We start from the raw sequence: 23,530 nt of genomic DNA, 5'->3' as shown, positions 1-23,530 counted from the left end.
ACAAGTGAATAAGTAAATTATTTTAAAAATCTATTGCTCGATTAATTTCCAATAAAACTGGAAAATTTATTGAACTCCAAATCTGATGAATATTTAAACATATAGACTGGCTTTGGTAAGGTGTGCAACTTCCCTTTCCCCTTAAGGATGGCTTATTTGTTCAACTTGTACTCATAAGAAAGGTCTGGAGTTCCCAGATGTTATATAGCTTAATGGGTCCATCTAGTTCTTCTAGAGTTAACTATGATGTGAGGAGTCAGGGAAAGAGGAAGGTATCTAGGTATACTCTTACCACTACCACTGTAGCTCCTGAGCTTCTTTATGTATGACTTTTTACATAAAATCAGTTATTCACTGTATGATTATTGAATGTATGTGAGAGGATGAGATCACCAGCCTTCTCCCACCCAACTCCATAAGTAGCCCGGTGAGTCTGATGCTTCTCATCCTTAGCTCCAAGCAGCTCTTATAGGACCGCGGGCTGGTAGTTCAGAGTCAGAAGGTGGGCGAGCTCTAATCGCCAAGTCTGGCTGCTCCAGGATCCCCACCAAGATAGAACCAGGGCAGGCTGTGGTGTCGCTACTGCGCATGCGCGGGGGCGCGAAAAGCCCAGTTCAAAACGTCCTGCTGGCGCCTAGAAATCTCGAACTGAGCCCGCCAGACATGGCAACAGCCGAGGCAGCCTTGTTGCGACAATGTCCGCTTCTTCTTCCCCAGAACCGAGAGAAAACTATTTACGAGGGATTCATCTCAGCTCAGGTACCCACTTCCTTGGAAATCGGCCGCCGGAGCACGTGGAGGGGCTAAGAGGGGAGGTGAAGTGCGGTGCAGGGGAGAGGAGGTGTCCTGAACTTGAGTGGAAGGCGTTAAAGAGTCAGTAAGTTCACTTTGGTGACCGGCCCGTGCCAGGTAGTCGGGGCCCAGCACCCGTTCCACCCTGTGGACCCGGAGGGAGCAGCAGGATTAGAATTGAACCGCGCCGGGCGCGCGCCTGGACGCTGGGGAGGGGCGATGACGTCAGAGCCGGCGAAAGTTCCAGAGGGGCGGGACCGCCTCTTTGCCCACTCTGGGGAGGGTTTTATCCCTAGTCCAGATTCTGCAGCTTTTCAAACTGGGGGAAAACAAACAAACAAACAAACAAACAAACAAAAACATTTGTACCCGCGGGTAGAGCCCTGGACCTACCGTTTGGATAACCTCTTGCCCCACACAAGTCAACCAATCCACTCTGTGACTTAGTTTCTTCATCCTTTAAATGGGAATAATCATCATTATTAAATAAGCGTTATAGACACTATGCTAGGCTCAAGCGGTGCAGTGTATGGAGCCAAGCGCTTGGGGTTAGTATGACCTAAGTTCAAATGCAGCTTTAGACAGCCATATGACTCAGATCAAGTCATTTAACCCTGTTTTCCTCAGTTTTCTCCTCTGTAAAATGGACTGGAGAAGTAAATGGCAAACAAGTATCTTTACAAAACAAACAGACAACAACAATTCCCCCCTCCTCCAAAGGTAATAGAAGAGTTGGACACCCGCTGAAATGTACTAAACAACAAGCTCTTAAAGAAGTTACTGAACAGCTAGGGAAGGGAATAAGCACTTACTTAGCACCTGCTATGTGCCAGGCTAAGCCCTTGACAAATATTATTTCATTTTATTCTGGCATAGCCCTTTGAATTAGGTGCTGTAAGACAGAGTACTGGACTTGAAATTAGGGATACCTGAGTTCTAATCATAGAAAGACCTGAGTTCTAATTCAGATTAAAACTCTGTTTTCCCAACTCCAAGTCCAGTACTCAGTCTCACAGAGGACAGTAATAATTGTGCCCACCTCTTAGGTAGATCAAATGAAATAGTTGTGTAAAGGACTTTGGAACTTTAAAATACTACAAATGCTATTATTATTATTATTATTATTATTATTATTATTTTATAGTTGTGAAGACCAAATAAGAACATGTCTTTCTAATGTTTAGCATTCTACAGAAGTGAGATATAAAATAATATAATTCAATCCAGGGTGCCCTTTTTACCTGTTCTTGCTAAAAGGAACACCTGAGGAATTTTTTTTACAGCATACTTTCCCTTCTAATCTACTCTATATCATTCCAGTTTCTGTGTGCTAGATTGTATGGGTTGTTCAGGAAAGACTAACACACACCTGTGGTGTGAGGGCTTTTATTCAGGTTTACTTTCTTCCTTTGGTGTCCACCTGCTACCAAGCTCTCTCATCTGTGATTCCAAGAAGCTGTAGCATGTGCAACAACCACATCCCAGTAAAATCTTCTCTGCAAATGGGCTAAAGCAGCCTGAGGGTCACTGACAGAGCCTCTTGGTGCCTGAGGGGATGTCCACTCCAGGCATGCAAAGATGGAAGGGGCAGATGAGAACAGTTTGTTCCAACAGCCATGAAGGCGGCTGAAGCAGGCACTGTAGAGCTTTTAGAACTTGGTCAGACACTGAAGATGCCAAGGTCGTCCACTGAATCCTAGACCATCTCCAGTTGTCCTGACTTGTCATTCCACTTGACTTCAGTGACTTGGAAGAGAGAATGAGGCTGAGGTAGTGCAACCTGCCTCCCATTTTAAAATCTAATTCATAAGCAAGTCAAGATATGTGATACCATTACTCCTCTTTGAAAACAAAGGACAAACAACAGCCCTTGCTAATAGGATAGCTTTCGAGGCTTTCTGACTTAGCTACCTGCCTCTTTCATAAACATTTATTAAATTAATAAATTTCAAGTTAATTTAATATAATTAAATAATATTATAATATTGTAGATAATATATATAATTATATATATAATAATGTAGATAATATATATAAATTAAATATAAAATAAATATAAAATTATAAATTAAAATATAAATTAAAATAAAATATAAATATAAATTAAAAATAAATATAAATATATGATTATATAAATATAATGATATATAAACATATAAAAGATAATACATTAAATGATCATAAACATAATAAAACATTTATTAAATAAGGATTGATAAATTAAAGTATGTGATAGTTATTGTATATATTTATGTGCATTTGTCATAAACCTATATCAATAGGGATTCTTGCTTGATGACTTTACGATCTCCTTTTCTGAGATTTTGCAGTTTTCTGCTTGGATACAAGTGTCAGTAACAGTTTATATAAGGGCTGACATAGAGGAGAGAACACTGGACTTAAAGTCAGGGAAAGCTGAATTTGAATACTGCCTTCTATATTGAGTAGTTTCAGGCAAGTCAAACTCTGAACCTCAGTTTCTTTTTTAACTTGAGATAATAATAGATGACATAATTGAGATAATAATAATAGCACATACCTTTCAGGATTATTGTAAAGATCAAATGGTATGCTATACATAACACTGTTGCCAACCTCACAGTTTTATAAAAATAATAATTTAAAATAATAAATAAAAATCATAGTTATTTTAGTAACAATAGCTTTTTTATCTAATTCTATTATCTAAAAGGATCTCTGTAAAGGTTATGCCTTTATGCTAATTTTAGGAACTGAAAGCTGCATCAAATTCTAGATTGCTGTCCAGCTCCGATATCACATCCTCCAGCACTGGCTCCCTCAGGAAGAAGTTCCACAGAACCTAGTTAGCTCTTTGTTCCTTCCTATCTCCTGGCACTGGCTGTACATTGCTTTGCAGTACGGTTATTTGTGTCTATGTTCTTTGCCGTGGTAAGTTGTAGGCTTTTTATCTATCTCCCATGGTGCCTATATAAATAAATATTTCGATTGAACAAAAACTAGTTGAGAGTGACAGACAGACACAGAGAGAGAGAGTATCAGAGAAATAGACAAAGACAAGCATTATAGCAAAGCCAACCAAGGTATCATCTGTGTCTGACAACATATGCAGTATTCTGCAGGCGTAGGCCCTCTCCACTTGCAGAGAAGGCAGAGAAATGCATTTTCTCATCTCTGCTTAAGAAAAGACCAAACTTGCTCAGCCTTAATTATAAGGCATTTGATTTTATAATTATAAGGCATTTGATTGATAATTATAAGGCATTGAATTTGATTTTATTTTTCTTTCTGATTCTTTATTGTCACTGTGTGTATTGTTTTCCTGGTTCTATTTCACTCTGCATTCAGTTGTGCTCTCTGAAGCTTCTCTGAATTCTTCATTGTTGTCATTTCTTATGGTGAAAAAAACAACATCCCATTATATTCCTATACCACCTATCACCAATTTTTCTACATGCCAGTCTGGAAATTTAAGAAACAAATTATTAATTTAGATGTATTTTGACTCATTTTTAAAATACTAAACATGTAAAATTTGTGTAAAGATAGTTCAGTTTTATAGAAAAATTTTGAACAATGAAGTCTAGCAGAAACAATTAAATTAATATTTCCCATTATATCTGATTATAAAAATTTTGTTACAGATGATATAAGAGGGAATTCCTACTTGGGTATTGGTTTAACTGGTTGACCTCTGAGATCTTTTCCACATGGAATGTTCTTTATTAATACAACTCCTCACCTCCATAAAACCTGATTGTATTCTCCCTGATGGTATTTTCCTGGGATTCTGACCGTAGCCATAACTCTGGTTTGTATCTTTAGATCAACAATTACTCTTATGCAGCAAAGAACAAATTAAGGGTGTGAGAATGGAGACAAGGGATGGAATTCTTGCAAAGGGCATGGAATCTTGGAAGAAGGGGAGGCCAAATGACAGTTGGAAGAGCAGAGACTTCTGGGAAGTTTGGTCTGTGTATGTATGTATGTATCCAACCTCCTGTGGAAGAAAAGAAAGTACTACTCTTTCTCTCTAGGCATCCCATTCCATTTTTAGCTTCCGCTAATTGTTAGAAGGTTTATATCAAAACTCTTGTCTGAGCCTGTGTAATTTTCACCCATTGCCATTACATCTTCCTCTTTGGGGCCAAGAAGACCAAGTCTAATTCACTTTCCACATGACAGTCATTTAAGCCCTTGCCCCTCTGAGCTTTCTCTTTCAATGGAGTCTTCTGTGGCTTGGACTCAAAATCTTAACTTATTTGGGTTTTCTTTGGCCATTCTTCAGCTTATTAATGTCTTTCCTAAACTATGGTGTCTAGAACTGAACATGAATGTTGTTGAATGATGGTGAATCTAAAGGATAACTGCTCCAATTAGGTGGGGTATCAGGAGTGGAGATGAGGAAGATAAGGAAAGGAGGAGCCAGGAGATTAGAGGGATTATTATTGTAAATGCTGATGTTAGAGGGGTTATTATTTATAAATACTGATTTACTAAGAGAATTGAATGGGGCAGAGTAAAAATCTACTTACTGACTGAAAAAAGTGATTTCTTATGGATAGTTATAATTTTTACGGACACAAACAAATTTGTGTCTCTGAAATATAGAAGAGAATTCTATGTCAACTTTTGAGAATCTCCTTTGATTGGAAGTTAGTTACAGAATTTAGAATTAAATGCCCATTTAAAAATACTTGGGATGTTCTTTCTTTCAAATAATGGAACAAACTGTTGTAATATCTTAGTTTTACTCATTTTCAATGAACTCTCTAATTCCTGATTATTCTTATCTGTATGTGAAGTATATGTCTATAAAGTTAGCTTAAAGTTACTACATAATACCTTTTAGTACTTTAATGAAATAGTGAATCCATGTTATTTGACCTTTTGAAAAGGTCAGAAGTACATTTTGTTTCATTTTTTTAAAGGCCATTTAAATGTAATAAAAGTGCTATAATATTACCATGAAAGTAAAGGTTATAGGGTATATTTAATTGTGTTCCTCTATTTTTAAAACTGCTTTAAGGGAGATTGTTCAAAATTTCCATCTGGCAAAGTGAACTTATATTAATTGTTTTTAGAGAATGCTTTTTTACTCTTATTTTTCATTTAATACTGTTGAAGTAAAAGATTATATTACTGTTTGTCTTTTTCTTTGCTCAAATTTCATCTATTTTATCCTGCTTAAACTGCTTACTGATTCATTTCCTCAAGAAAGTATAACTGATTTCATTTTTTTTTTAGAGAATGGTTCCTCCCCCACTGCTTTCCCTTTCTATTAGAAATATCTAAATAAAGCCTATATATGCATATTGATATCTATGTTGATATCAACAGATAGTTTTATCTTTCAGTATATTGATAGAACTATCTATGGCATCCCAAAATCTTAATGCAGTTTTAGACTGTTATAGGTTAAAATTGCACTTAAGTGCACACACACATGCATGTGTGTGTTTGTGTGTGTATGTGTATGAGTATGTATATTGGGGAGTGTTCTTATCTGTTGATTGTAAATATTCAAATAAATGCTTTAAGAAGTTAGTTATGGCATTTCTAGTAACAATCCACTAAAGAGACAAAACAATTAAGTTCATGATGATGAGTTAAATTCTACAAATATTTGAATGTCCACTATATACAAGGCTCTGTAGAAGATGTGATGGAGTCCTACTCTAAACCATACACAAATAGTTCTAATAGAATATAGTCTATGAGAGAATTTGGTGTGGAGGAAAGGGGTCTTAGAGTCATAAGAAGGTGCTCACGTATAGTGATAGAAGGAGTTCCTTCACCAGGAAGTTCTGTGTACCAATGATGTCACAGATCCAATTCTTATCCATACATCTCCATCTCCATCATCTGTACCTCTCTTAATCTGTATGGCTATCTGGATAATGCTGTCTATAAACTATTATATTTATCATTCTCAGCAATCACAGCAGTGTGCCAAGTGTCTTGAGAGTATATGAACATTAGAGAAGGTGATTATTTCTGGCTTCAGTGAAGGAGAGTCAAGAAGGACCTCAGGAAAGGGGCTTATATCTGGGAATTTCAAGGATGGCCCAGATGGTGGAGGAGGACATTTTATATTCAGAGAGCAGGTGTGAAGTGTAATGGAGGATTATTAAAAATGTAATCTAAATGGTTTTTTGGTTCACACTGGGTTGAAAGAGAGACAGGAATGTCTGATGGTCTGGACCAAACAGGATAGGAAGACAAGGGTTTACTGCCAAGCTGTTAACTGTCACAAGAATGGCAGTTTGACCAACAGTCACTTAGCTCATCTAGGTTAGGACCTATGTAACCAGCAGGCAACAGGTAAAAGTTGTAACAGTTTAATTGAATAAACAAATAAACAAGGATGGGTATTAGGGATTCTACTTTTAAGGACTAAGGACAAACCACAAGGTCAGGGGAGAGACTTTACTATTCTATTGACCAAAGCTAGGCAGGGCCCAAAGGAATCTGTACCGGAGTCACAAGGGAAAAGTTCCTCCCAACCTGGTTCCATCCAGGTTTGGTCAGCTTAGCTGAGGACCTGAGGGTGGCTTTACTTGGGATCTCATGGCTAATCCAGGGATGGTTTCAGGATGCCAGGAGTCAACTCCACCAGATCAGGTGATCCAAGGTATCCAGGTAGGGAAAGTTTGCAATGCTGTCCACCAGATCACAAACCACTTCACTACTCGGTGCTGCTCTGCAGGTCTGATGTCCTTTGCTATAAGCCTTCACCACTCTCAGGATCCCAGGGAATCTGGATACAACTCCCCCAGCTCTGAGATCTCCCAGGGTCAGCAACAGTGTGTGCCAACCCCCAGGGAGTCCTTCTCAGGCACAAGTTACTCCCTCCTTCCCCTACATTCCATTCAGAATGTCCATGACCTCCAGCTAAGGCTTTTCCTATCCTGCTTACACACCTACCTTTAAACTTATGCCTCTTACAGAAAGGAAAAGCACAAGAAGGAATTCAGGAATGGTGATTAGTCTAGTTTGGATCGAGAGTAAGATACATAAAGGGGAGGACAGAATGGGAAATAAAATTGGAAAGGTAGAGATTGGGGCTAGATTATTAAAGGCCTTAAATGATAAGTTGAAGAGTTTCAACTTTATTTGGGGAAAGCAAGGAGGGCTTCAGGGGACAGAAGAGAGTAATTGAAGATTTTAGAGTAGAGTACTTAATTGGACAGCTAGGTGGCCCAGTGAATAGCATGCTAGATCTAGAGTCAGGAAGACTCATCTTCCTAAGTTCAAATCTGGCACTAGCTGTGTGACTCAGGGTAAGTCACTTCACCCTGTTTGCCTCAGTTCCTCATCTGTATAATGAACTGGTGAAGGAAATGGCAATTCCTAATTAGAGCTGTGATTTAGGAAGATTAGTGTGTCACTCGCTTTTAGGATAGATTGAAATGGGGTTGAGTTTAAATGAAAATAAATGAATTATTAGACTTCTAAATCAAAGGTAATAAACTGGACTAAAGACTAATAGACTAAACTAGAAAGTCTAATAAGCAAAGGTAGTGTGGGCCTAAACTTGAATGGTGCCAGAGGGAACACTAGGTGAATATTAGAAAAATTTTTGATGTAGTACCAATACAATTTAGAAAATGTTAACATTTATAGGGACAGAGAAGAGAAAGGAATGAGAGATGATTATGAACTTTTAATCCTGTGGGACTGGGGGATGCTGATGCCATCAAGAAGCCAGAAGAACTTGTTTTGAAGGAAATCAATTAGTCAACATTTATTTAGCATTTTCCATGTGCTGAGAAATACAGGGACAAAAGTAAAAATCCTTACTGTCTAAGATCGTACATTCAAATGGAGGAAATAACACACATGCATAAAATATATCCACATTACATATAGCATGAATAAAAATGACTTTGGGAGAGAAAGTACTAACAACAGAGGAGTGTGTGAAGGTAGGAATCAAGACAGGTTTTATAGAAAACTCAGCACTTGAACCAAGACTGAAGGAAACCAGGGACTCTTCAAAGGAAAAGGAAAGTAGAAGTGGGGCTGGATTACAGAAGAGAATAATTTTTAAGAATTCAAGAAAAGTTGGGGCAGCTGGGTAGCTCAGTGGAGTGAGAGTCAGGCCTAGAGACAGGAGGTCCTAGGTTCAAACCCGGCCTCAGCCACTTCCCAGCTGTGTGACCCTGGGCAAGTCACTTGACCCCCATTGCCCACCCTTACCAATCTTCCACCTATGAGACAATACACCAAAGTACAAGGGTTAAAAAAAAAAAAAGAATTCAAGAAAAGTTGAAAAAGATTAAGTTGTAAAGAGATTTAAATGCCAACCAAAAAAATAGTTGATCCTTTAGATAACAGAGAGACACTGGAGTTGGTTGAGCAGGGATGTGATGTGGTCAAAGCCAGGCATTAGGAAATCCACTTTCACAGCTTCTTGAAGGGTAGGTTGGAGAAGGTAGATTTAAGGCACAGATTTCTTCTTGCTATAGGGGAGGCACTATAACATAATTAGGAAGCTATATGGAGTAGTCTAAGAGAAAGGGGCTGAACTAGAGTGGTAGCTGAGTAAGAGCAGAAGTAGGGATGGATTTGAGAGTTACTTAGGAGAGAGAAGCCGTAGAACTTGGTAACACCCTGGATATGTCTTGTGAATGAGAGTGAGGAGCTGAGGCTGATACTGAATAGGGCGATGGTGTGCCTTCCACAATAATAGAGACATCCAGAAGTGTTGGATTTGGGGAAAATTAAAAGTTTCATTTTGGACATGTTGAGTCTGAGATATCTTATAGATTATGATATGTAAGACTGGAGCTCAGAAGAGAAACTTGAAGTAGATCTGTAGATCTGGGAGTTGGAGTTATCCACATAGAGATAGTAATTAAATTCTTGAGAGCTGAGGAGTTCACTAAGTAATATAGAAAGAGAAGAGGGCTCAGAATAAAGCCTTGAGGTATGCCCACAGGGATACCCATAAGGGTTATTATTTGAATGATGAATCAACAAAGAGACCAGACCTAGAAGAGTAGTTAAAAAAGGTAGAACTGGAGAGAACACTCATGAAAAAGCAGAGGGATATCCAAACACCAGTGTCAGATGCTACAAAGGCCCAAGAGAATGAGCCTTGAGAACAGCATATAAGTTTGTTATATTGTTATGTATTATATTATCTTATTTGTCACTTTGGAGATCATTTGTAACTTTGGAGAGAGCAGTTTTATTTAAGGGAAGATGACGAGTTCAATTATGAATATCTTGAGTTCAAAATGCTGGTCCCATATATAAGTAAAGCTGTTTATATCTATTGGGTAATTGGAAATGTGAGGCTAGAAACCTGGAATGGCTAACTAAATTGTGGAATGTGAATGGAATGGAATGTTATTGTGCCACATAAGAAATGATGAAATGGACCCTTTCAGAAGAAACTGGGAAAACCTTTATGATCTGATGCAGAGTGAAGTGAACAGAACTGGGAAACAATTTACACAATGACATTATAAAGAAAAACAACTCAGAAACTTTAGAACTCCAATTAATGTCATGATAAACCCTGAGTCCAAAGGATTAAAGAGGTGATAGACTTTAAATGCAGAATGAGTCATACATGTTTATATATAGCCAATGTGAAAATTTGTTTTGTTGAATTATGTGTATCAGTTTTGAGAAGTTTTTTAAAAATTCTAATAGGATACCAAGAGGAGGAAGAAATAATACATGTGTATACATATAAAAAAATTGTTTTAAAGGAAATGTGGACCTAGGGCAGAAGACAGAAGATAGCACAGTAGAGATTTGCACGTGAGGGTCAGAACAACACTTCCGAGGTGCTCTTGGGAAGAAAAGCACAAGAACACCACCTCTCACCTTGGAGTGATTTTCCTAAGATCACACAAATAAGAAGTGTCAAAGTCAAGATTTAAGCCCAGGTCCTCAGGTTCCTGGGCTAGTGTTCTTTCTTCTTTGCCATACTGTTCTCCACACAAACTCAGTTCTCACGAAAATGTCTTTCTGGACTCTCTCAAAGATGATAGTCAACTTTTTTAAGTCTTACACAGACTTGTTCTAATAGTTTCTTGGCTTGTCATAATAACAATAATGATAATAATTTTACCCTTCAAAAAGAAGATGTAAGAATTTACTGTTCTTGACCTGATTTCTTACTAATAATGAAGAGCTGATTGATAAAGTAGTAACAGTGGTAACTTTGGGGAGAAGTGCTTATTCTAGGCAGAGAAGGTGAGGAAAGCTGAGTGTAATCTGACATGCACCTCGGATTTTTAGAGGTGAGATTGCCTTGAATCTTCCATCTTAGAATCAATACTATCCATTGGTTTTAAGACAGAAGAGTGTTAAGGAGTAGGCAATGGGGGGTTAAGTGACTTGCCCAGGGTTAGACAGTTAGGGAATGTCTAAGGCTGTATTTGAGCCCAGAATCTCCCATCTCTAAGCCTGGCTCTCAATCCATTTCGCCACCTAGTTCCCCCTGAACTAAATTCTCTATGGGAAATTAGCCTAGGAGTGATGTGCACTCTTACACTTTGAGGACTGTAAGAGAAATGATTTTCATAAGAAAAGAGGTCATGTTTACATATAGGGAACCCATGAACTACAATAGAGTTTTAGAAGATATGTTCAGAAGAAGCAAACAAAAATGAATACAGATGTATAATATAGTTATTAGTAAGTAGATTAATGCTGTAGGTATGTAGATATTTTGATTTTTGCTAACATTTGATAAATTCTCTCATTCCATGTTCATCTCATTCTGTGTTCATCTTCGAGATGGAGAGAGAATAATTTGGTGTATTCAGAATAGGTCAAGTGGCCAGACTCAAAGAATAGTTATTAATAGTTTGTTAACTTGAAAGAATATCTCTGGTAAAATGTCTCAAAGAATGTGTTCTTGGCTCTGTGCTGTTCAGCATTTCTAATGAGACTTTGCTCTGGGATTACAATCTTGTTTACTGTTATACAGCTTGTGTGTACAGTTTTTGCATCTTATCTCCTCATTAGAATATGAACTTTTTGTTCTCAGTGACTACATTTTCACTTCTTTTGCTCCCTCACTTAACACAGTTCCTGGCACAGATTAATAGATGCTTGTTGATTGCTTCATTGATTAGTCAGTGTTGTCACTGATTGCCATTGATGGCATGCTTATCAAGTTGTTTATTTTATAATAATGATGCTATCATAAAAGTTATTTTTCTGGTTCTGCCCACTTTACTCTTTTTCCAGTGATCCTTTATTTAACATAATTGTTATTACATTATGATCAATAAGATATGTATAATATTTCTGCTTTTCATTTGTGAGGTTTTCATGTTCTGATATAAGAGTATATATAAAGATGCCATGCATAGATGAAAATATGTATACTTCTTTCTATTTCCATTCAATAATCTCTAGGTCTCTTTATGTTTGTTTTTTTCTAAATTTTGATTTAAGTCCTTAACTTCTTCACTTTTTTTGTTAGAATTATATGAAGCTAATACAAATAATTGACATTCCCCACTGTTGTTGATAACCTTTTTCCTGATAGTCTCTTCTCCTTTCTTTTGATGAAACCATTCTCCCCTGGTTCTTTGGAGATCTCACCTTTTCAGGTTTCTTTGCTGTATCTTTGTCCAGCTTATGCCTGTTAATTTGGATGTTCCCCAAACACTATTTCTTCAATCCCCTTCTCCAACTGTAACATCTCAGTTGGTGATTTTATCAGCGCTCACTGGTTCAGTTACTACTATCTCTACAGATGATGCCCTAAAATCTCTTTTGAGCTCTAATCTCATAGTGCATTTTTAGACATTTGCTTTTTTAAGTTCTCAAACTGGATATCCTGTAGACATATAACATTAACATGCCTAAAACATTATCATCCTCATTTCCGCCTGCCTTCTAAGCCCCTCTTCTTCCTAAATTCCCTATTAATACCTCCATCCTCTCTAGCACACAGACTCACAACTTAGATGTCTCTTCAATTCCTTTCATAAATTCACTCTTCATATTTAATTTTTTGATGAGTCTTTGCATCTACACCTTTCCAAAATCTCTCACGTGCATCCCCTTCTTTATCTACATGCAGTTGTTAACCCTGGTGCAGACTCTCATTACCTCACTTCCATCCAGGCTTTTGCACTAGCCTTCTGGTTTGCCTCCCTATCTCAGATCTTGTCCCATCATCTTCTACTCAGCTGCCAATGTGATTTTCCTGATATAGGTTTCACCTCCCCATCCATTAAACTCCAGTGGCTCCCTATTACTCCCAGGACAAAATATAAAATCCTCCATTTGACAGTTAAAACCCTTCTTAGCCTGACCCCTTCCTACCATTTCAGTCTTCTTACACATTATTTCCTAGAACAAGATCCACCATTTCCAATGCCTGGAATGATCTCCATCCTTGTGTCTCCTGGAGTTACTGGCTCCCTTTAAGACTCCATTCAAATCTCAGCATCCTTCTACCTGCTCCCCCTCTAGTTGCTGAGCTTGCCTTCCTTGGATCATGTGTGGCTTTTTTGCACATTGTCTCCTTTGTTACAAAGTGTGCTCTCTGAGATCAGGGATTGTCTTTTTGCCTTTCTTTGAGTTTTCTGTAGTTAGTAATGTGATTGGCAAATAGTAAGTACTTAATAAATGTGTGAGTTGCTTGTTGACTTTACATACAAGCATCAAAGAAAGATGGAATAACTACTTGTTGGGCATGTTTTAGAGCCTCTTCTCATTCCCTTTTGTGTTGGACTAGATGACCTCTGAGGTCTCTCCTAACTGTAAGGTTTTCAGATTCTGTGGAGTAGTAAGTGGAGTCATTGGAGTTGAAAATAAGAAACTGTTAGAAGAGTCATCAGCATGGATGCTGCTGTAACTCAAGATGATGGCAGGAGATGGGATGGAGAGAAGGAATGAGAGTCAGGTGGTGAAATAATGAAGTTTGTCAAACATAGTTTGAGGTCGGTAGACTGTAGTGTAGTGTAATAGAGAGAACGTAATAGAATCATGCTTCGAACTTCAAAAAAGGAGATTGTTGAATGATGTTGGTATAATAGTGGTCTGGAAGAGTGAATATTTCTTATAAATCTGCTGTCAGTTGCATGTTTGGTTTACATAACTAAGAATATTTTATATTTCTCCCTTAAAACTAGCTAGCAAGTTGAAAATATGAAGCTTGCCTATGTATTTCTATTTTATGGTGTCATCTTTTGGCATAGTGTATTAAAAGCAACTGCTTTTTCTAAAAGGAATTTACTTTTTTGATGAATTAGTTTCCCATGAGAAATAACCCTCCTTTAATTTCTTCCTTAGATTGATGTTAGCCATTTCCTTGTATTTCCTGTAGCTGCAAGTATGTTTCTTGTTAAAAATAAACACCACTGTATCTTAGAGTGTCTGTGATACTACTTCCTAACGAGAATAGGAAGATTCTCACAAACATTACCTTTAAAAAATCTCTAAGATCATAAGCAACCAAATAGCAAGAAATACAATATTGTACTTTGAGATAATATGAACTGTTATGTTCCAGAAAAAGGAAGGAGTGATTTATAATTTTATTTTTTTACTTCTGACTTTTGAGTGTTTTATTTATAATGTAAGTTATGTTTGAACACAGAAACTTTTTCCTGTTCATTTTAAAACTTTGAAAATTCCAAAAGTTGCTTTTTCTAATATTTCCCTCAGGAATTAAATTTTAAGATGTCATAAAGGTCATTTGGAATATTTTCCTTGTTGTACAATTAACTTAAAAGAAACTGCCTTTAAAAATGAATTTATTTCTTTAAAACCTTTTAAAAAAGTTTTTATTGATGTCTGACACATTTTCATAGTTTTCCCTAGCCATTCTCCCACTCTCCTTCTCAGAGAGATATCCTATATAACAAATAGTATTTTTTAAAGCCAAAAAGAAAATTAAAAAGAAGAGCAAAAAATCAATACAACTCCTCATTACATTGAAAAAGACCAAAAACATATATGATGTACTGCTGCTATACCTGTAGACCTCTCACTCCACAACAGGAATATACTCCCATATCTCTTCTTTTAAGCCATGCTTGTTCTTTAACAATTTGCAACATTCACTTTTGATGTGTGTGTGTGTGTGTGTGTGTGTGTGTCTGTGTCTGTTCCACAGTTTTTTCTTTTTACATTATTGTGTCTTTGTGTTGTTTTCTTGGCCTGCTCATTCAATCTGCATCAGTCCATTTGGATCTTCCCAAGCTTTTTTGTACACATACCACCCACATCATTTCTTACAGTGTTGCATCCACATCCCACAATTTGCTTCATCTTTTCCCAATCAGTGGCCTCTCCTTTATTTCTGATTCATTCCTATCACAAAAAGTGCTGCTATAAATATTTTGGTGTCTTTGGCCACTTTTTTTTTTTTTTTTTTTTTTTTTTTTTTTTTTAGTCCTCAACCTTCTGTTCATAGAATTGATACTCAGAAGAGCAGTAAAGACTGAATAATTGGGGTAAAGTAACCTGCCCAGGGTTTCCCAGATAGGAAGTGGCTGAGGCCAGATTCAAAGCCAGGACCTCCCATCTCCAGACCTGGTTCTCAATCCACTGAGCCACCTGTTTGTTAGGACTTTATTCTTAAGGATGGTCACCTTGAGGACTTTATATCTTTAAATCATTCCTGCAAGATGAGGCCAGCCTCACAGGTGTCTGTGCTCCTTGGCTGGGGGTCTTCCCTTGAAGGAGGGCCCTCAGAGGCATTCACCGCATCCTCCCTGCCCTTCCAGGTGCCTTCTCCTTCCTTGCCTTGCAGCTACTTTTTAGGTGTTGTTTTCTCCCATTAGATTGGGAGCTCCTTCAAGGCAGCTTTTCTTTGTATCCCTAGTGGTTGGCGCAGTTCCAGACAAGTAATGGCAACTCAATAAACGTTCATTGATACTAACACTAAGTCTGATCATAGCATCTCTAAACATTTTAGTCAGTTTATTTGCATAATTACAAATTGCTTTCACAGTGGTTGTAGCTCTACCCATAATGCCTGTGTCCCGCTGACTTTGCTAACTTTGACTATTATAATTTCTTGTCATCTTAGCCAATTTCAGTCAATCTGTTGATCAGAATTTATTAAGTGCCTACAATGTGCCAGGCAGTATGCTAAGCTCTATGGATACAAAAAGAGATGACAGTCACTTTACTTAAAGAGATTAAAATCTAACCAATTTTGAGGATATAAGGTGAAACTTCAGGGTTGCTTTGAGTCACATTTCTTGAATTATTAGTGATTTGGAGCATCCATTGATATGGTTGTTAATATCTAACTTGGTTTTAAATATAGATTTGTTTTAAATATAGATTTGTCTATTTATGTATGAAATGTATTTATTAATTATTTTTATATTTGGATACCAAACCCTTATCAGATGATTTTAATACAAAAATTTTTTCCATTCAATTGTGCTTCCTTTTTTATCCTTTGTACATTAATTTTATCTATGAAGAAGCTTTTCTATTTCATATGATTAAGATATCTGTTTTATCTTTTGTAATTGCCTCCATGTCTTGCTTTGTTAAGAATATGTATTCTACCCATAGCTGTGAGAGGAACATGATCTTTTTTATAGTATAATTTTTAATATTAAGATTATATTTCCATTTAAAATGTATTGCAGAATATGTCTAAGCCTAATTTCTGTCAGACTCCCAGTTTTCTCAGAAATTTTTATCATATAAGGCGTCCTTACCTAAGTAATTTGTATTTTTCTTTATTGAACACTGGATTATCAAATTCTATTGTTTCCAATTCTTCCTTGTCTCATTTGTATCTCCCTTGTCTAGTAGTGTGTGTCTACGCCTTGAAAATGTGACATTTATATAAAGGTATAGGTATAGATTCATCACAAGGAGGACTTGAACTTTTGAATAGTTTGTCCTGAAATCAACTATAGTACCATAGCATTTCAAAGTTTAATCCATATATAGAGGCATAATAGATTATTGATTCATAGTTTGTAGTTGTTTTTTTCTCCAAGTTTTTCTAGTTAAGAGTAGCAGAAGAAACTTTCTTTCGCATATTATTTCTGAGAATATAAGAACTTTAAGGATATAAAATAGTTTAACTCATTTTCTCAAAGTAACTAAATAATAATGAAGCTTAAGAACTTGATTATGATATTTTAATATTTTTTTACAGGGGAAGGACTTCCATGTTAAAATACTGTTACCTGAAGATCTTCAACTAAAAAATGCAAGGTAGAGTAGTATAATTTATTCTTTTAAAAGTAATACCATGTATCTTATATTTAAAAGTCCACCTGGTTTATAAATTGAGCCAAATTTTTCAGGTTGGGAAATTATGTTCTATGCCAGTGATGGGCAAACTACTGCCTACGGGCCAGATGTGGCCCCCTGAAATGTTCTATCAGGCTGTGCAACATTATTCCTATCTGACGAATACAATGAGTAGGATACAATACAATGAAACTTCAGAAGAGTTGCCTTAGAAACAGACTGACAGATGAGCATTTCCTTTCCTTTGGCTCCCTCTTTAAAAAGTTTGCCCATCACTGCTCTATGCAATTCTCTTATATTTGGTTGATATCCACTTTGGCCATTTTCCTTGAATCTGGATGGCAACCTCTATGGGCTTCCCAGGAGGTAGGGTTTTCCATCTACTGAGCAGCATGAGGTCTCTTGCCATCCTCAAACTGCCCCTGCCCCTGCTCATGGGCACCTTCTTTTCAATGGATACTACTAGAGAGTTGCCTGGGCCATCCAGAGACTCAGGAACTTATCTAAGCTCGTTTGGGTTCGCCGTGAGACTTGAGCCTCACTCCTCAGCATGGCAAATCCAGGTCTATCTACTCTGCTGTGCTGTCTCTCCACGGCTGCTTACAAAACTCTGTTGGAGGCACATTTTTGCCACTTTTGAAAATGAAGGATATTCCATCATGTGGCCTCCCTTTTTAAACAGACTTGTAGAATTTCAGATTTGGGCAATACCTTTGTGGTAATCTAGTCCCAGGTGTCACTCACTGCCTTCTGAGAAGCCCATTCTTCTTTTCCATTAGAGCTGGCTGGTGGGATAGGGCCGTCTAGCAAAAGCAGCATGGCCTGGGAATCAGTAGAGAGCTGGCTTAAAACTACAGGTCTGGGATTTACTAATTATGAGTCTGAATAAATGACTCAGCCTCTTCCTTCTCTGTGAAATGGGAATAATAATACAAGATGGCATATCCACCTCACAGGGCATGTGTAAGAATCGAGGGCAACTAGATGGTACAGTGGAGAGAATGCCAGGCCTGGCATCAGGAAGATTTAAGTTCAAACCTCACCTCGGTTATAGTCACTTAGCCAGTTTGTCTCAGTTTCCTCATCTTTGAAATGGTCATAATGATTACACCTATATCTGAGGGCTATTGGGAGAGAATAATTATTAAGCTCTTAGTATAGTGCCTGGTATAGAGTCAGTGCTATAATGTTAGATATTATTATTAAAGTGTTTTGCAAATCTCAAAACACTTTAAAAAATATTAGCTTTTTTTGGGGGGGGGGGGTCAACTTTTTTTGCTGATTGAATTCCTTTATAGTCCTACCTACCTAAACTAAAAACAGTTATGGTAATAAAATTCATTTTTATATAGTTCTTTGATGGTACCCAGAATTAAAGCTAACATTTTAAAGACAAGATTTTAAATATCAGTAATAAAATTAAATTTTCAGAATTTCATTTCTTTTTCTCTGTGGTATATAGGTATATATACACACACACACATATATATACACATATATATGTTATGTATGTATGTCTGTATGTATAAATATCTGTATCATATAAAGAAGTTTTAAGATAATATTTTGAGTGAGGGCAAAATCCATGTATCACCTATAAAAACCTTCTATCTCATTTTTTATTTTTAGAATACTCTGTAGTTGGCAGCTGAAGACAATATTGAATGGATATCATCACATATTAAACCAAGTATGTCCTTTAAAAATTATTTTAATACATATGAGCAAAAAAAGGAATTTGTTATTTGGTAAGAACTGTAACTGATTTCATACATATGCATACACTACACACACACATACACACACATATCAAAGCTTCTAGATCATTGGGATAATAGTAGTAATTAATTTGTATGTGTATAATTGGGAGTTGATTGTATAGACAACACAATTAATAAATGAATAAGCTACACATGATTATTTTTAAGATTAGAGTGTCACTTTAGAAAGTCGTTTACATATACTAGAGTGCTTTCAATCAATAAGATTTTTAAATCATGTTAAAATCTTAATGAGTAACTCCCCTTTGAGAAAAAATTAAATATTTTATATTTTCTATATAAAGTTGATAACCACCTATTTTGGCATTTTCTCTGCATTTAATTTTCTTTCCTTATTCATATTTGGATATGTATTTGGTATGAAAATACTTTACCCTAATTATTATTTCTTCTTCTAGTCTTAAAATAATTTTTTTCTCTGACATAATTAATTAGCAAAAATGAGCCTTAAAAGTATGTGTATATGCCCTTTCTCCCTTGTATGATCCATCCTGCCCTATCTAGAACTGTAATTACGGTATATTTTAATCAGATGTTTCAATTAGTTCTTTGTCTTGACCATCTTGCTGTATTTTTGCCCAGCAAGAATATTCTCTCTTTATGCTAACAGTTGAGGAAATCAAGGCAGAGGTCAAAGTGACTTGCTCAGGGTTTGAAATCTTGTTTTCCTGACTCCAGGTCTTTTTCTCTCTCCTCTGTCACCTCACTGCTTATCCTGAAGTAAGCAGAGATTTTCAGAGACAGGGAGACAGGAGGAAGGAGAGCAGTCTAGGGATAAGAATTGTGGTGCAGTGGCCTGGGAGACGAGAGATAGAGCATCCTAGGGAAGAACAGCAGGTGAGCTAGGATGGGATGCTAGAAGACAGTATGGAAGTGACTGTGGCAGAAAATTGGAGGGCTATGAAAGGGTAGGGTTATGAAGAACATTTAATGCCAAACATGAGTTTATATTTGATTCTGAAGGTAATAGGGAGTCATTAGTGTTTGTGGAGGGGTGACACGGCCAGGCCTATGTTTCTGAAAAAATTAATTTGGCATCTCTTTGGAGGATGGATTGGAATGGGAAGAGATCTGTGGCAGGGAGACCAATTAAGAAGCTGTTATAATAGTCTGTTCATTATTTATTTGTCACCCACTTTTTTTTTGTGCTGCTTATAAGACTGATCTCTTTTGAGTCACTCTAGAGGAGATGCTCCAGTGGTGTAGGTCTTCATATAATCAGGATCTTGCCATTTGCAAACAGGATCATTATAGAGCCTCTCTGTTAATGGAGAATTTTCTTCAATTTGGACTTTAACCAGAACATCCTTAATGTAGGACATCCCTATCAGAGGAAGGCATTATTAGTATTTGTTGTTTCTTTTTATGTTTTTTCTCAGCAGACTGTGGAACAAAGTCATCTGTTTCGTTGCATTTGCCATAGAATCTTATACAATTTTAATGCAATGCATAGGAGACACTTTGGTTGATAAATATATGTATAAAATACTAGAGAGAAATTGGCTGGTTTCTCCATAGTCAATCTCCGTATACCTTGATGCTTAGTAACTTCAATGTAAATTTGGTTATGGGAATGATGGACAAAACTATTTTAGAAAATGTAACTTAAGGTCAAGAATTATAAACAGCCAAAGGTTTTCAGAGTACTTAGGCAATTAGAAATGGTTAAAAATTAGGAAAGAAATATAGTAACATAGAAACTCTATTCTTACATGTCGAAACAAGCTATCAGATGAGCAATTCAGCCATGGATGAAAGGAAAGGTATTGACTCTGACCATTACCATTTCTTAGGGAAATTTAACATATATAAAGCGCTATGATGAAAAAGCCAGAAGAGGTCAGAATCCACCTCTACCAATATTAATAATTATGGAATATTTCTTAGCTCTAGGAAACAAAGAAGAGAATAATAAGTGATTAGCAGAGAATAGAACACCTACTCAAAACTCTGAGGCTATGCAGTAGAGATATCACAGTGGATAGTCATGGATTTGGACTCAGAATTCTTCAGTTTAAATCCTTTCCTATTACTTAATACCTGAATGACAGGGCAAATGACTCAATCAATTTTTTCATAAAGTGAAGGAATTAGACTAAGTAGCCTTTAATATCTTTTCTAAATCTGATTCCATTTATTATTAAACTATAGCCATTGTGTGCTTATTACCCTTAAATTTTTTTTTCAAAAAAGAAAGGAAAAATTCACTTGTTGACCTTATTCAGAGTTATTTACAGTATTGGTTTAATAGGTAAAGCACTTAAATGCTGTGGACCTAATTTTCCTAGTCTGTGAAATGAATGGGCCTCACTAGCCTAGATGACCCATGAGGTGACTTGCAACTCTGAATCTATCACTTAAGTGTATTCATCCTACCTTGATTTTTTTTTAATTTCCAAAAGGAGGAGGAGAAAAAAATTCACTTGTTGACCTTGTTCAGTACTACTTGCAGTGTTGGTTCTATAGCTAACAAAGGTAACAGAAAATACAATATAACTTTAAGCAGAAGAATAATTCAGGGTTTCAGCTATAGAGAGGAGATAATGCAAGATCTTGCTTTTCATTGCTTTCTTTTATTCTGTATTTCTTGTAGGTTTCAAAAAATAAATTATGAGGTATGTCAAGGAGCGTTAGGCATTATTTTTAAATATTCATTTTGCTTTTAGAAGTTTCTCTTTTCACTTTTTTCCTATAGTTGCTGCTTACTCTAGAAGAATTGACTAAGTTACTATAGAATGGCTACTGTTACAAAAATAATAGTGCTAGTTAGTTTTCAAGGTCTTGAGGGGGGGATCAAAATAGTACATAAAGTTTTGCTCTTTGCTAATTTTAAATCCATTCATTCAAATTTTTTAATTGTATTAGTTTCTTTTCTTCCCCTTCCTTAGCACAATGTTTTAGATTATAACTAGTCCATTATTTCTGCTCTTCTTTTAGATGGATGAAAATGCAGTATAAGGTTGCCAGTCTAGTCAGAAGGATTGTATAACAATTCAATCAACTGCATTAAACATTTATTAGACACCTAGTATCTGTAGAATGCTAAGACAGGAGGGGAGATAACAAGATTAGATAACTGGGTGAGTCTTACCTTCAAGAAGTTCACAATCTATTAAACAAATAGGGTAGTTACCATGGTATTAATAGTATCATTATCAACTTAATATTATCCACTGTAATTTATTTGAGGGTAGTTTATTCCAATTAACATTTTGTTTTTATTAAGAACATTGCTATATAGCCAATAAAGTTAATTGTTAAAATGTTAATATTTCATATAGTTACTATGCCTAAGAGATGCAGATGTGTTTAATTTGTTATTTAATTTTTCACATTCAGGTTGACCTACATTTTAATTCCAATGAACAAGTAAAATTAATTGGAACTGTTGTTTAATTTAGAGATTGCAGTACTCTCCTGACCTGGTGAGCTTTATGATGGAGTTGAAGATGATTTTGGTAAGAAATTTATTCTGACATTGTGTTACTGTTCTATAGGTTTTTGCTATTTCTCTAACTTCATTTTAAAGGGAGATAATTAGAATTCCAGATTCTCGCCTACCCCACTATAAAATTACTGATTGGAATAGTGTAGGTAGCAACTTGCCTGAACATCCATTCCCTTTAACCTTTACTAATTCCTGGTGGAATTTTTTTGATTAAATAATAAACTAATACATAAATAGTACCTACTATTTGCTCTGGCCAGTTGGTGAAGGTCTTAAATGTATTTTTTAAAAAATCGTTTCTCTCAAAGAACTTTAGAAAATTTAAGCAGAGGTTAGATAATTATGCTTTAAAATATAAAAGAGGTTTATGATTTATCAAGATAGTTGTGTTTATGAACTTATAAGCCAAGAAGCATTTGAATAATCATTCTAAAATGATTGAATATTTTATTATATAGACCTTATTTTTAGCAACTTTGATTAGAAAAATATTTGATGAAGCATGGAAGGAGATTAAAACTAACAGCTATGTGAGACCTTGGCCAGTACAGTTGCATTCTCTGGACTGTAGTTTCCTTATCTGTAAATGAGTTGGTTGGACTAAAAGATCTTGAAGATCTTTGTTTAGCCTAAGTAAAATAATTTTTTTACATTATATGATTCTTTCCCTACCCATCACTATTATTTTCTTCATCAAAAATGATCAGCAAATATATTTGCAGGTCTTGATCTGCCCATTTCAGTCTTTAGTAGCTGCTTACTTCATTTAGGATAAAATTCAGCTTCCTAAGCTTGGTACTTAAGTGCTTAAAGTTATCAGGTAGTTAACTGGCAAAGCCAGATTTTGAACCTATATCTTCTTCCTTGGAATGTGAATTTGAAATCTGGAGATCCTATCAGTTATAGCTAGAGTTTTTCCTATTGTACATATATTCTGATTAGATTGCAAATTCTTTGTTGCTAGGGATTGGCTTGCTTTGTGTATCCCCAGCTCCTGGCATTGCATCTGGTGCATAATGAACACTTAGTAAGTGCTGGTCAGTAAGACTTGTGGCTCTTGGGGTATATGTTGTCTCCTCCTCATCCCTCCTCCCCCCACCTCTTCAGCAGAATCTGAGCTCCCCAAGAACAAGGGCAATTTTGTTTTATACTTATAACCCCAGACTCAAGCATGCAGGACACATAGGAGAAATTGTGCATTTTTTTTGCACGAGATCAGATTTTAAAACTTCAAGAAAAGTGAAATGAAAATGTGTGTGCATTGTGTGTGTGTGTATATATATATATACATATATATGTATATGTATATATA

The 23,530-nt window shown here is 36.2% G+C and overlaps 1 protein-coding gene across 1 annotated transcript in view; it reads left to right on the top strand.

Annotated features, from left to right (window-relative positions):
* The first annotated feature begins 663 nt into the window (after positions 1-663).
* The window catches only part of FANCL (FA complementation group L), a 74,488-nt gene continuing 51,621 nt past the window's right edge, over positions 664-23,530 (top strand). Inside the window, exons 1-4 of the mRNA XM_044663361.1 lie at positions 664-759; positions 16,892-16,950; positions 18,619-18,679; positions 22,172-22,228. Of these exons, the coding sequence (XP_044519296.1) occupies positions 664-759; positions 16,892-16,950; positions 18,619-18,679; positions 22,172-22,228 (273 nt within the window). The remainder of the gene's footprint in view (positions 760-16,891; positions 16,951-18,618; positions 18,680-22,171; positions 22,229-23,530) is intronic.

The sequence above is a fragment of the Gracilinanus agilis genome, chromosome 2 (assembly GCF_016433145.1).
Source record: "Gracilinanus agilis isolate LMUSP501 chromosome 2, AgileGrace, whole genome shotgun sequence".
Lineage (NCBI taxonomy): Eukaryota > Metazoa > Chordata > Mammalia > Didelphimorphia > Didelphidae > Gracilinanus > Gracilinanus agilis.
The sequence above is the reverse complement of the archived record's forward strand: the minus strand, read 5'-3'. Positions and strand labels throughout refer to the sequence as shown.